Here is a 15,664-nt window from a genome sequence, read left to right as displayed (position 1 = left end):
CCTCCCAGTGGGACGTGCCCGGAACACCTCTCCAGTGAGGCGTCCAGGGGGCATCTGGAAGAGATGCCCGAGTCACCTCAACTGACTCCTTTCAAATGACTCCTTTTGATGTGGAGGAGCAGCGGCTCGACGACCTGCCATCCTTCAGTTGTTATGTTCTCCACCCCCCTCCAAAATTAAGCAAACAACAAAGAGTCAAGTAAATTAGATCAATTTATTTTCTTGTGAACAGCATATGAATGCTTCTAAAACGTCAGTAGCGTGCTTGTCTACCTTCTTAGTGTTTTTGGCATCCTTGGAGTTCAATATTTCCACCAGTTCCTCCTCTGTGAACTCAGCAAACCTCGTTGGCAGACGATTTTCTGCTGTTGTTGACATCTTTGTTGCCATTTTTTCAACCAGCGTCTGTCAGCTAGTTCCTGACTTTCGTATGCTGCGCTCTGATTGGCTAGCTGTTGGCAGTAAGCTCTAACGCTATTGGTCAGTGGGAGTTTCAGTCAGGTTTCAGAATTCATCATAGTACAGAAACAGCATTAGTGAAGGTTACAAATGATCTTCTTATGGCCTCAGACAGTGGACTCATCTCTGTGCTTGTTCTGTTAGACCTCAGTGCTGCTTTTGATACTGTTGACCATAAAATTTTATTACAGAGATTAGAGCATGCCATAGGTATTAAAAGCACTGCGCTGCAGTGGTTTGAATCATATTTATCTAATAGATTACAATTTGTTCATGTAAATGGGGAGTCTTCTTCGCAGACTAAGGTTAATTATGGAGTTCCACAAGGTTCTGTGCTAGGACCAATTTTATTCACTTTATACATGCTTCCCTTAGGCACTATTATTAGAAAGCATTGCTTAAATTTTCATTGTTATGCAGATGATACCCAGCTTTATCTATCCATGAAGCCAGAGGACACACACCAATTAGCTAAACTGCAGGATTGTCTTACAGACACAAAGACATGGATGACCTCTAATTTCCTGCTTTTAAATTCAGATAAAACTGAAGTTATTGTACTTGGATGGCATTACCCTGACCTCTAGTAATACTGTGAGAAATCTTGGAGTCATTTTTGATCAGGATATGTCCTTCAATGCGCATATTAAGCAAACATGTAGGACTGCTTTTTTACATTTGCGCAATATCTCTAAAATTAGAAAGGTCTTGTCTCAGAGTGATGCTGAAAAACTAATTCATGCATTTATTTCCTCTAGGCTAGACTATTGTAATTCATTATTATCAGGTTGTCCTAAAAGTTCCCTGAAAAGCCTTCAGTTAATTCAAAATGCTGCAGCTAGAGTACTGACAGGGACTAGAAGGAGAGAGCATATTTCACCCATATTGGCCTCTCTTCATTGGCTTCCTGTTAATTCTAGAATAGAATTTAAAATTCTTCTTCTTACTTATAAGGTTTTGCATAATCAGGTCCCATCTTATTTTAGGGACCTCATAGTACCATATCACCCCAATAGAGCGCTTCGCTCTCAGACTGCAGGCTTACTTGGAGTTCCTAGGGTTTGTAAGAGTAGAATGGGAGGCAGAGCCTTCAGCTTTCAGACTCCTCTCCTGTGGAACCAGCTCCCAATTCGGATCAGGGAGACAGACACCCTCTCTACTTTTAAGATTAGGCTTAAAACTTTCCTTTTTGCTAAAGCTTATAGTTAGGGCTGGATCAGGTGACCCTGAACCATCCCTTAGTTATGCTGCTATAGACTTAGACTGCTGGGGGGTTCCCATGATGCACTGAGTGTTTCTTTCTCTTTTTGCTCTGTATGCACCACTCTGCATTTAATCATTAGTGATTGATCTCTGATCTCTTCCACAGCATGTCTTTTTCTTGGTTCTCTCCCTCAGCCCCAACCAGTCCCAGCAGAAGACTGCCCCTCCCTGAGCCTGGTTCTGCTGGAGGTTTCTTCCTGTTAAAAGGGAGTTTTTCCTTCCCACTGTCGCCACGTGCTTGCTCATAGGGGGTCATTTTGACCGTTGGGGTTTTTCTGTGATTATTGTATGGCTTTTGCCTTACAATATAAAGCGCCTTGGGGCAACTGTTTGTTGTGATTTGGCGCTATATAAATAAAATTGATTTGAATTGATTTGAATTGATTTGATGTAGAAGTCCAAGACATATTCAGTGGCAGCTTTACCATCAGAGAGCTTCGTCCACAACTACCACAAAGACTCCAAGCTGTCTGTGATGTTAAAGGGGGTAATACACAGTATTAAGAACAGAGGTATGTAAACTTTTAATCAGGTTCATTTGGGTAGTTCTCTTCTCATTATGATTTGAAAAGAGTAAACACTGTTGTTTGACAATAGATGGCTTCACCCAACCACTAACCATAAGTAAAAAAAAAAAAAAGGTTTTTGTGTTATTGTTCATATTCTCTGAAAAATGGCAATAAATAAATAAATAAGTCTGCCAGGGTATGTAAACCTTTGAGCACAACTGTAAGTTATGGTCAACCAGTTCCACAAAACACAAAACCTGGTCTTTTACATGGTCTTTTAAAAGTGCAATTAACTGTAACAAGGTTTTTTTTTTCTTAATTATTTTTATCCATTTAAGCAGCCATGTTTTATAGAACCAGTTACCATTGCTACATGACATAAACATTGCTTTTTGTTTATTAGCATGGAGGTGGTCATATTTTATCTGCATTTGTTTGTTTGTTTGTTTTATCAGGGATAAACTCATGAACAAATTTTCTCAAAAATTGTTGGTGAAGTGCAGCATTGGTCAAAGAAGAACCCTTCAAGTTTCAGTTTCAATCTCGATTAATGATCAGATTCAAGATGTATTTCCTCTTGGTCATTTCCCCATTTTTGTTAACATTGGGAGTTAGTTTCTTGTCTCAGTTTTGTTCAAACTCAACTGAGAGAAATGATCCACATGTCCAATGATTGTCCATCCATAGGTGGGCTTTGGTCCAGATAATAGTCTGTGTCTAACAGCAAAAGGTTTATTGTTCTGGGGTGTTCCACTAGATTGCAACCAGGTATGGAATTTGATTTGGGATTTGATTTAAAGGTTTTGGTGGAGGTATGGAGAATAAATATTTTTTTAACCAATTCAAATATCTTTTAAACTCAATTTGAGAATTACAGTATAATTGAAAAATAGATAAAGAAAAACCTCACCAACAAAACAAAAAGGACCCAAGTATTTAGCTGAAAGTTCAACAAAACCTTGGTAAAATTACAAAATGACAAATAATACAATTTGCTTGGGATCCATTGGAATCCAAGAGTCCTGAGTTGCATTTATGAGTGTTGGCAGTTATGAAAGAATGAATGCTGGAGTGATATCTGGTACAGTTCAGGACCATCAGTTGAACTGGCTGGTGTGTTTTGTAGGGGTTATTTCAGAACTTCAGCACAGAGGTACCTGATTGAGCCTCTGTCTGCTGACGACGAGGGAGATCATGCAGTGATGAAGTATAGCGGAGATGGAGAGCATAGCACACCTGCAGTGTGTGGCGTCACCAACATGACCTGGAGCAGCGATTTCGAACCCCCAGTCAGCCGCAGTCGTTCCATGGTAACACGTCATAAAAACACCACTGTTATGTTGGTTTCAAAATAATGAAGTCTGTCTGAGGTCAAATGTGCCATGTTCAAAGAAATAAATAGAAAATAAGACATTAAAGTATTTTATTATGTCTTCTAGGGTATGTCTATCATCCAGCAACAGAAATACATTCAACTCTACCTTGTTGCTGATAACCGTGAGGTAAATAAAATTCCTACATTGAATATTTCAGTGACAACTGACAGGTTAATTACTGCAACAAGGAAGTAACGGTTGTGGTGTTCTGTCTGGTAACAGGATTATGCAAAAATTACAAAACTGATGTGATGTAAATTTAGGGTATGAGCCAAGAAAGAAACCATGAACCTTTGGAGTGGTTCCACTTAGATTAGAGTAGATGAGGTTAGATTAGTAGAGAAGCTTGAATCTTCGACTGGACTGGGTTGCTTGACGCGAGGACATTTCGCTTCAAATCGCAGAAGCTTCCTCAGCTAAAATTCTTGCTCTGGTAGTCTGACTTCTGTCTTGACCCTTGTAGAGAAGAACAAACAGAAGCCACAAAAGCTGGAGTTTTAAACCTAACCAGACCTCTCCTACCGAGAGGCAGACTGCTATTGGCTAGTGACTAAACAATTGCTTTAATTAGCACCTATTGTGCTCTAGTTAGCACCCTGCTAATGACAGGGTAGCTGTCCGTCCTAACGATGGGACTGACGCCTCTCCTGACGGCTCTCCTGATGACGTGAATGACTCATTACCATGAACAAAAGATTGAAACTGCTTTGACCTGAGTATCCCATTGTAAACAGGGGACAAAGTGTGTCTCAGACCCCCTCCCCGGTTAAGGCTGGGTTTCAACTATTTCATATACAGTGCCTCCTTCACCCCTCTCTCAAACCATTTCCTCTCTCTGGCTAAGATTTTAACTTCCTTGCCCTCAAACGTGTGGTTAGTGTCTTTAAGGTGGAGATGAACTGCAGGCTGAGGTCCACTGGCACCCTCTCTGATTTGCTGGTATAGCCTTTTGTGTAACGGCTGCTTAGAGCCGGACAAGTGAGAGCCTTCACGGAAAACATAGGTTAAATAGAACTTTATTGATTCGTTGGGAAGACTCCCTCAGGGAAATTGAGGTTGCAGCAGCATTGTATAGCAGCACACAGGGTAAGAAGCACACAGAGTATCAAAAGTGAAAAAAAGAAAAACAGTTTGCGAATATAAATACAGATACACAATATAAATACTGGACATACTGATCAATACTGGTTTATTGGCTACTGCTGGGGTGAAGCCATTACTTCTTTATTTATTTTACCTTTGTCTTTAACATAGCAACATTGGGCATTTTTCAACACTCTTTTATAAATATCTGTGAATTACCTCTTGAGAAATTCCTGAAAATATTGAAAGTTAATGTTTTTGTCCCCAGCCTCTGCTCCAGCCTTCCACCAGATTTTCAAGAAAATCAGTTTCACAGTTTTTGCCTAATCCTGCTATATCTGTATCTCTAATAGTTGTAGAGATACATATGAAGTGTTTGAGGAGGTAGTATTCTGTGATGGACATGATCATACTTCTCCTGCTGCTGAGTCATATGTCATAAGACTAAAGCCAAATGCTAATGTTTGACCGTGTCTGTCAAACAACACCATCACATACTACGTATTGAGAACAGGAAGTGTCCTAACATGGTGACATGTGGTTTCAGTATGAGAAGATGGAGCGAGATCAGGCCAAACTGAGGAAGAGGGTGTTTGAAATTGTTAACTATGTCAACTTGGTGAGTCAGTGATATTGATTATCTGATTATCTGAGTTTTGTAGAGTACTGAAGCATCACTAATTACTCCGACAGCTTGGTGTCCTTTCTCATGGCTGTTCTGAGGACTTGCTCTGCCGTGGTTGCAGGTTTACAAACCGCTGAGGACTTTCATTGCTCTGGTAGGGCTGGACATCTGGTCAAACGGGGATTTAATTACAGTCACCCCCCCAGCTGGAGCCAATCTGGAAGCCTTCAAGAACTGGAGGAACTCTGATCTGGTCAATAGGAAGAACCACGACAACGCTCATCTCATAAGGTCAGAAAAGTGAATATATTTGTAATTGTCGATCTTATTTAATAGCACTTTGAATTAGATTCTTGAAAATACTATACAATTAAAATTCATTATCCCTGTTGGTTCATATTCGCTATTCCCATTCTGAAGCAAATGTTTCATTCAGTGTTTCAAAACAGTGAAACATTCAGAAGCAAATGTTTCACTTTGTTTCAGAATGTGATTCACTGTCTTGAATCAAAGTGAAACAATTACTTCTGAATGTGTCACTGTTTTGAAGCAAATGCTTCACTTTTCAAGACAGTGAATCACATTCTGAAACAAGCATCTTAAGCAGTGTTCCAAAATGGTGGAAAATTCTGAAGCATCTATTTCATTTAATGTTTCAAAACAGTGGATTACATTCCATTCTGAAACAAAGTGAAACATTTGGTTCAGCATGTGATTCACTGTCTTGAAACAAAGTGAAACATTGGCTTCAGAATATGATTTATTATCTTGAAGCAAATGTTTCACTTTTCAAAACAGTGAATCACATTCTGAAACAACCATCTCAAGCAGTGTTCCAAAATGGTGAAACATTCTGAAGCAACTATTTAATTTAATGTTTTGAAAACAGTGGAACACGTTTTGAAGGTATTGCCTAATATTTTAAAACTGTGACTTGCATTCTGAAACTGTTGTGTCATGCAGTGTTTCAACCTTTTTGAAACAATCGATCATTTATGAATCCGTATTTATCTAACATAAAGGGAGAAATCTGACCCCCAGCTGTGCCAATGGACAATAGAGTCATAATCTTGAGTCAAATGTCATGTTTTTCTCTCCTTCTTTGTCTTTCAGCGGTATTGACTTTGAAGGACCTACTGTGGGGCTGGCTTTTGTTGGCACTATATGTTCAGATCATTCTGTTGGGGTTGTGCAGGTAAGATGTTCATTCACAGAGGAGGTTCTGTGTTTATTGCCGTATGTATATTTGTCAGTCATTGAGTTACTCAGCAGGATAAATGCTCAAAACAACATTAGTACGTTTCCAATAAGCTTGTGGAGATGTAAATCTTGGTTCAAGTAACAGCTGACTAGATTTTAGTGGAGATCGTTCCTTTCATACTTGTTCTTTGATCCTGATTTCTATTGCTCTGATCTTTGATTTAAGCTTTGATCCTAACTCAAGTGGCTACAACCCCTGGCAAAAATTATGGAATCACCGGCCTCAGAGGATGTTCATTCAGTTGTTTAATTTTGTAGAAAAAAAGCAGATCACAGACATGACACAAAACTAAAGGCATTTCAAATGGCAACTTTCTGGCTTTAAGAAACACTATAAGAAATCAAGAAAAAAAGACTGTGGCAGTCAGTAACTGTTACTTTTTTAGACCAAGCAGAGGAAAAAAATATGGAATCACTCAATTCTGAGGAAAAAATTATGGAATCACCCTGTAAATTTTCATCCCCCAAATTAACACCTGCATCAAATCAGATCTGCTCATTGACATTGACCCTATGCCATGACATTGACCCTATGTGTCTTTTTGCAAGGAATGTTTTTGCAGTTTTTGCTCTATGGCAAGATGCATTATCATCTTGAAAAATGATTTCATCATCCCCAAACATCCTTTCAATTGATGGGATAAGAAAAGTGTCCAAAATATCAACATAAACTTGTGCATTTATTGATGATGTAATGACAGCCATCTCCCCAGTGCCTTTACCTGCCATGCAGCCCCATATCATCAATGACTGTGGAAATTTACATGTTCTCTTCAGGCAGTCATCTTTATAAATCTCATTGGAAAGGCACCAAACAAAAGTTCCAGCATCATCACTTTGCCCAATGCAGAGTCGAGATTCATCACTGAATATGACTTTCATCCAGTCATCCACAGTCCACGATTGCTTTTCCTTAGCCCGTTGTAACCTTGTTTTTTTCTGTTTAGGTGTTAATGATGCCTTTCGTTTAGCTTTTCTGTATGTAAATCCCATTTCCTTTAGGCGGTTTCTTACAGTTCGGTCACAGACGTTGACTCCAGTTTCCTCCCATTCGTTCCTCATTTGTTTTGTTGTACATTTTTCAATTTTTGAGACATATTGCTTTAAGTTTTCTGTCTTGATGCTTTGATGTCTTCCTTGGTCTACCAGTATGTTTGCCTTTAACAACCTTGCCATGTTGTTTGTATTTGGTCCAGAGTTTAGACACAGCTGACTGTGAACAACCAACATCTTTTGCAACATTGCGTGATGATTTACCCTCTTTTAAGAGTTTGATAATCCTCTCCTTTGTTTCAATTGACATCTCTCGTGTTGGAGCCATGATTCATGTCAGTCCACTTGGTGCAACAGCTCTCCAAGGTGTGTTCACTCCTTTTTAGATGCAGACTAACGAGCAGATCTGATATGATGCAGGTGTTAGTTTTGGGGATGAAAATTTACAGGGTGATTCCATAATTTATTTCTCAGAATTGAGTGATTCCATATTTTTTTCCTCTGCTTGGTCTAAAAAAGTAACCGTTACTGACTGCCACAATCTTTTTTTCTTGATTTCTTATAGTGTTTCTTAAAGCCAGAAAGTTGCCATTTGAAATTACTTTAGTTTTGTGTCATGTCTGTGATCTGCTTTTTTTCTACAAAATTAAACAACTGAATGAACATCCTCCGAGGCCGGTGATTCCATAATTTTTGCCAGGGGTTGTAATACTTCTCTTGATCTTTTTAGACTCTGTCTTCTACTTGGTACCAAGGAGTGCAGAGTGCAAAGCAAACCTCATTTCTAGTTTCCACCCGATGCATTTGGGTTTTCCCACACCCAGCGCTTGTATCTGGGAAAGCCATTTACAAGCCAATGGGCATGTTGGGGCGTCTCTATGAAATTTCCCGTAAAAATAGATAACTTAATATTTTTGTTAAATCCCTTGAATTAAAGCTGAATTTCATACCTGCTAACATTTGAGTTTACCAATGCAGGACACCCACAGTGGTGCAAAGCATAACTAGGGGGGTCTGGGGCGTGCCCGGACACACACAACTGCAGCAATAATGGGTGTCCCACACACACTTATGCGGGACATGGGACAGGGGATTGAATACCAGGACTGTCCCATCCAATGCAGGACGGTTGGCAGCTCTGGAATTTGTACACGACAAATATCTTAATTGTTTGATTGAAGCTCCATTGCAGTGATGCACAGGCAAAATTACAAAATTGTGTCACTGTCCAAATACTTGTGTGCATGGCTTTACTGCGGATCTGTGTCCCAATAATCTAACTACATTATTCTGCAAATAGTTCAGGTTATTTTTTTTTTATAAACCCAATATAACAACATGACAAAATGACCTTTGAAATGAAGATTGTTTTGTGTGTCTGCAAAAAAAGCACATTTTTTTCTTTTTCTGTCATTCAAGAACATTGTGTTGCCAGATTTTTAATGCTATCTGTGACCACCTGTTGCTTCTTTTTTTTCACAGTGATTTTGTAACTCTTTGAATGTTGTAATATATCTCACGCAACACGTGAACAGAGGAAGTGTCGAACGAACTCTAAAAACAATCAGTATAAATGTGCTCAGGCGGTTGTGGAAAACAGAGGTGTGGAAACCCCGGCTTCAGTGTGGTAATGTTCTACCATGTACTTACTACGTGCTCTCCGAAAACAGGTGATCTCACTGATTCGCTCATCTACCTGCCCGAAGGGTTGAACTGCTTCCTTCAAAATGGTAATGCAAGCACCAAATTTGGCACACATACTCCTTAGACATTACTCTTTTAAAAATGCCGGGTACCCACGTGAACTTTCCATAGGCGGCCAAGAAGGGGTCAATTGAAGTATTACACAGGGGTCAAAATTTAAAAATACTCCAATCATATTGAAAGGTATTCCATATTATTTGTCTGATCAGAAAGATTCCAAAAAGGTATAGTTTGGACTATCTGTGAATGAATGTTCTGGAGTTATGGGGTAAAAACAGCAAGAACAGTGACAAAGGTCAATTTCAATTTGTACAGGGGTCAAAAGTTAAAGTTGCTCCAATTTTGGTAAAAAGTGATGCAAATTATTAGTTGGGTGAATACGGTTTTAAAAAGGAATAGTTTGCATCATGTATCATGCTTAGTTATCATGTTACAGGGTGGATGCTGATATTGTTTAACCTTTACTTTGCAAACCAAGCATGCAACACAGTCAAAACTATTCCATTTATTAATCCTATTAGCTCAACCAGTAATTTGCACCACTTTTTACCAAAATTGGAGCAACTTTAACTTTTGACCCCTGTAGAAACTGAAATTGACCTTTCTCAGTGTTCTTGCTGTTTTTACCCCATAACTCCAGACCATTCATTCATAGATAGTCCAAACTATACCTTTTTGGAATCTTTATGATCAGACAAATAATATGGAACACCTTTCAATATGATTGGAGCATTTTTAAATTTTGACCCCTGTGTAATACTTCAATTGACCCCTTCTTGGCCACCTATTGAAAGTTCACGTGGGTACCCGGCATTTTTAAAAGAGTAATGTCTAAGGAGTATGTGTGCCAAGTTTGGTGCTTGCATCACCATTTGAAGCATTTTTTTCAGTTATCCGCTGCACTATTAGAATCCATTGGTTAGTGAGTGGATGGAACAAATATATGGTCAGACTTTTAGTCACTGAAGCCACAGTTTTCTACCTCTATTAGAAATGTGTTAAATACATTGTGAAACAGACAACATTTCTGTGTTTCTTTGAAAAGTCTTTAAAATGCACATTAAAGTCAGAATAAATTTAAAGAGATGATGGTTTGTTTCCCTGTCAGGATCATACTGATACGGCCATTTCAGTGGGGGCAACGCTAGCCCACGAGATGGGTCATAACCTGGGCATGAACCACGATGACTCCAGTGCCTGTGTTTGTTCTGAGGAAAGCTGCATCATGGCTCCAGCCCTCAGGTAAGACTGCCAAAAAGTCAAGTATTTACAATAGCATAAAGGGTTATAGGTTTAAAAACCTAAATGAGCAAAAAAAAAAAAAAAACACGCAAACAAACAAACAAAAACCTATTTATACTCAGACATATCCAAGAACAGCTTGGATATTCTCTGAGATTATAAAGATGGAAATTTGCAAGAAAAAAAAACATAAATTAATGACAGTCAAAACTTCTCTAAGTTTATAGAAAAACCCATAAATGTGCAGAAAAATATATTTCTGAGAAATGCTCTATTTTCTATATTTATGGTCAGAATTTTTGAAGAAAAAAAAATCATGAATTTACAAAAAAAAAAAACCCTTCAAATATTATCTGATTAAAGTAAATATTTTTGAGAATGCTGTCCCTCATATTAAACTTCTTAAAAAATATTACAAACAGTCATTTAAAAATCCCATTGCAAACTTTCTCTGAAATTGACTGTTTTTGTCCACAAGAAATGTGTTTTAATTATTACTCGCAACAGTCAATTCAGTAACATCATTTTAAATATGGAGAAATTTGTTATAAAACTGAAATATTTAAGGGGGCATTTTATATGCTCCATGTTTTAAAAACGCATATCAGTTTTCACCCCCCCCCCCCCCAAAAAAAAAAAAATTATTAAAAAAATAACAACCAACAAAAAAAAAGGTGTTGTGGCCTAAAAATAAAACATTCTTTTTCAGAAACTGGTTTCTGTGCCTGCAGCTTTAAATATAAAGGAGCTGGTGCTAGCCACGCCCCTTTCCCTCTGTTAGAGGCGGTATCTCACCATCTGTCTCAGATTGTCAGGTGTCCCGATTTCGACTTTCTTAACTGATGCCACAGAAGTCGATATCAGAAACTTGAAAATGAATCTTCTTACAAAACCATATTTAACTGTAAAAGGTTGATAATATTAATTTTAGATATCACTACTGGCAGTTACTTCAAGGGATCAAGAAGTGTTTAAAGGGTTATTATTACTAATCATATTGGTATTATTCCTGTTATTATTGATTGATTGATTTTTTTCTTTTCCTCAGCTGGATCACCCCGCGCTCATTCAGCTCCTGTAGCACCAACACATACGAGCAATACCTGACATCCCGGACCCCTGGGTGTATTCTGGACAAACCGGTCTACAAGGAGGTGATGGCTCCTCCCGTCTGTGGAAATGGTTTTGTGGAGAAAGAAGAGCAGTGTGACTGTGGTACGACACAGGTAAACAATCCACACAATCATTCATCTGATACTGACATGAAATGAGTTTCTACCGGGTTTTGTAGGAGGGTTTGTTCTTTTCTAGGTTTGTTCTTTTCCATGCTATCAGGTCAACATGCAGACCAGGTCTGATCCAGGCCCAAATTCAACAATCCAATCAGTCATTTTAGACCAGAAACCCCTGAGCAAGTGAATTAATTACTCAATCAGTGGGGAAAAAATGTTATCTATTTTGATACTGACTGTTTAAGTAGTTTATCTGTTTGTTTTAAATGGAATGTTAACTTATTATTAAATGGGTTAATTTATTGTTGACCCCCATGACATGAATCTGCTGCAAATTGTGAATTATCCACAAACCGTTAACGAAAATTTGTGCAAACCGTAAATATCCACGAAACGTTAATACGTTTGCTGTAAACCGTGAATAAAATATCCCAGAAAACATGAATGCAGGTCTCACAAGATGTAAGTCGCAAAACATAAATATCATTCCTGAAGTGGTTTACAGGTAGTTTACAGGTCAGTTACTTCAGGAAATCCTGATTGCAAACGCTATCGCCGCTAAAGAAAAATAAATAAATAAATATATATATATATATATATATATTAAATGTACATTTTGGTTGTATATTGTTCATTTACAATTGTCGTTGTGGATTCTGTTGTTTAAACAGTAGTAACTGGCGCGTGAAAAAAAACTGGTATGCAAAGGATTATGGGTAAGGAGCTGAGCGTCTGGGCACCAGTAGATGGCAGTGTTAAATGCATTTTGACCCCAGTTATATCAGATGGTTGAAAAATCATAACTTGACTTTTGTAAAATGCTTTTTTTTTTACATATGAATAAAATGGCATATTTTACAAAAACACATTTATATGTAAATACCAACACACACGTCACTTCACATTAACATGCTGGTTTTTACATAGAATGAATGAGTCAACCAATCAGTGTTAGCGGAGGCTTATTTACCCATAATCCCTTTGGCATTTGTCTGTGTTTGTTACAAAACTTCAGAATTAGTGCATTATTTAAAATTAAAAGATATGTATTATATTTTAACTTTGTACAAATGACAGAATTGACATTAATGGAGTTTTTATCACAACCATAAGTCAAAACTGCTTTATTTTCCAAGATCTCTGCCTCACGGTGGCATGGCTGTATCCTGTTAATGATGAAAAAAAAATAATTCATAGTGGCACAAAATATCCTCAGGAAGTGGTAAGAAAAAAAATTCATGTTTTGTGAGATGTGCATTCATATTTTTGTGAGATATTTTTTCAGTATTCACGGTTTGCAATTTACAGTTTGCGTATAATTTGCAGCAGATTCACATTTTGGGGGTTACCATTTACATGAATGATTATCACTGTTAACTGATGGAAGAGGTCATGTGATCACCTCTACCTGTCTGTTTCATGATATTAACTCAAAAAGGTGACAGGGATTTTATATATATATATACGAGGTCTCTTAGATAATAAACCGACCCTTTTATTTTTTTTTTTAACTATATGGATTTGAATGACATGCGATTACACCAATCATGCTTGAACCCTCGTGCGCATGCGTGAGTTTTTTCACGCGTGTCGGTGACGTCATTTCCCTGTGGGCAGGCCTTGAGTGAGATGTGGTCCCGCCCTCTCGGCTGAATTCCTTTGTTTCACACGCTGCTCGAGACGGCGCGCGTTGCTTTATCAAAATTTTTTCTGGACCTGTGAGGAATATCCGAGTGGACACTATTCGAGAAATTAAGCTGGTTTTCTGTGAAAAGTTTAACGGCTGATGAGAGATTATGGGGTGTTTCTGTCGGTGTAAGGACTTCCCACGGAGCGGGACGTCCTGCAGCGCTTCCAGGCGCTGTCGTCGGCCTGTTTCGAGCTGAAAACATCCTAATTTAAGGCTTAATTCACCCAGGACATCGTGAGAGAACAGAGAAGATTCAGAAGAGGCCGGCATGAGGAATTTATGCGGACATTCCACTGTTTAAGGACATTTTTTTAATGAAAGACGTACGTGCAAATTCGCCGAGTCGTTTCCGTGACGACTCGGCAAATCTGTGTGCGCCGCGACAGGAAAAACACCTCCGTGTTGAAAACCATTTGTAGAATTCAGGCGGCTTTTAATGGCTTTCAACAAGTGAGTAACTGAGAAATTGTTTAACAGCTTGGGCATGTTCCAACTTGCCCGTTAAGATTTCCAACGGAGGTGTTTTTCCTGCCGCGACCCCCCGCGGTCGGGTCCAGCCCGACATGCGACTCTGCCCGCACGTTCTTTCATTACAAAATGACCGTTAACAATTGAATGTCCGAATAAACTCCTCATGCCGACTTCTTCTGAAAGTTATCTGTTCTATGACGACTTACTGCGTCAACAGAGCCTGAAATGTGGAAGTTTTCAACTTGAAACGGCGAGACGCTCCCGCCTCGAAGCGCAGATCGCTGTCAGGCGCCGTGGACCGTCCTTAAAGCGACACTACCAGACCAAAATCTCTCATCAGCCGTTAAAATTTTTACCGAAAACCAGCTGAATTTATTGAATGGTGTCCACTCAGTTGTGCCTTACAGTTTTGAAAAAATTTTTATCAAACAAAGCAACAGTCTCTGAGCCATTCCTAAACAATGAAAAAAATCGACGAGCGGGTGGACGACTCCTCACTCAAAGACTGCCCACAGGCGAATGACGTAACCGACAGGCGTGAAAAAACTCTCGCATGCCCACGAGGGTTCAAGCATGTCTGATGTAATCACATGTGATTCAAATCCATATGGTTTTTGAAAAAAATAATAAAGTCGGATACTTTTCTAATAGACCTCGTATATATATACGAGGGCTGTCCATAAAGTATAGGTCCTTTTTATTTTTTTCAAAAACTATATGGATTTCATTCATATGTTTTTACGTCAGACATGGTTGAACCCTCGTGCGCATGCGTGAGTTTTTCCACGCCTGTCGGTGACGTCATTCGCCTGTGAGCACTCCTTGTGGGAGGAGTCGTCCAGCCCCTCGTCGGAATTCCTTTGTCTGAGAAGTTGCTGAGAGACTGGCGCTTTGTTTGATCAAAATTTTTTCTAAACCTGTGAGACACATTGAAGTGGACATGGTTCGAAAAATTAAGCTGGTCTTCAGTGAAAATTTTAACAGCTGATGAGAGATTTTGAGGTGATTCTGTCGCTTTAAGGACTTTTCACGGTGCGAGACGTCACTCAGCGCTCTCAGCCGCCATCATCAGCCTGTTTCAAGCTTAAAACCTCCACATTTCAGGCTCTGTTGATCCAGGACATCTTGAGAGAACAGAGAAGTTTCAGAAGAAGTCGGTTTCAGCATTTTATCCAGATATTCCACTGTTAAAGGAGATTTTTTTAATGAAAGACGTGCGGACGGGTCCGCGCGTCGGGACGCAGCCGCCGCGACGCTCCGTCACAGGAAAAACACCTCTGTTGGAAGCCTTGAGGACAAGTTGGAACATCTCCAGCTGATAAACAATTTCTCATATACTCACTCCACTGAAAGCCATCAAAAGCCAACTGGATTTTAACAAATGGTTATCAACACGGAGGTGTTTTTCCTGTGCCGCCGCGCCGCGTCAGCTGCGTCCCAACGCGCGGACCCGTCCGCACGTCTTTCATTAAAAAAATCTCCTTTAACAGTGGAATATCCGGATAAAATGCTGAAACCGACTTCTTCTGAAACGTCTCTGTTCTCTCACGACGTCCTGGATCAATAGAGCCTGAAATGTGGAGGTTTTAAGCTTGAAACAGGCTGACGACGCTGTATATGTATATATATATATATATATACATATATATATATATATATATATACATATATATATATATATATACATATATATATATATATACGAGGGCTGTCAATAAAGTAACGGTCCTTTTTATTTTTTTCAAAAACTATATGGA

At 38.9% G+C, this 15,664-nt stretch overlaps 1 protein-coding gene across 1 annotated transcript in view; it reads left to right on the top strand.

The window, feature by feature from the left end:
* adam28 (ADAM metallopeptidase domain 28) overlaps positions 1 to 15,664 on the top strand; it is a 59,446-nt gene that overhangs the window by 19,620 nt on the left and 24,162 nt on the right. Inside the window, exons 6-12 of the mRNA XM_034171034.1 lie at positions 3,358 to 3,541; positions 3,671 to 3,733; positions 5,238 to 5,309; positions 5,437 to 5,606; positions 6,429 to 6,510; positions 10,381 to 10,514; positions 11,563 to 11,740. Coding sequence (XP_034026925.1) covers positions 3,358 to 3,541; positions 3,671 to 3,733; positions 5,238 to 5,309; positions 5,437 to 5,606; positions 6,429 to 6,510; positions 10,381 to 10,514; positions 11,563 to 11,740 — 883 coding nt within the window. The remainder of the gene's footprint in view (positions 1 to 3,357; positions 3,542 to 3,670; positions 3,734 to 5,237; positions 5,310 to 5,436; positions 5,607 to 6,428; positions 6,511 to 10,380; positions 10,515 to 11,562; positions 11,741 to 15,664) is intronic.

Source organism: Thalassophryne amazonica, chromosome 5, assembly GCF_902500255.1.
Source record: "Thalassophryne amazonica chromosome 5, fThaAma1.1, whole genome shotgun sequence".
Classification (NCBI taxonomy): domain Eukaryota; kingdom Metazoa; phylum Chordata; class Actinopteri; order Batrachoidiformes; family Batrachoididae; genus Thalassophryne; species Thalassophryne amazonica.
The sequence above is the reverse complement of the archived record's forward strand: the minus strand, read 5'-3'. Positions and strand labels throughout refer to the sequence as shown.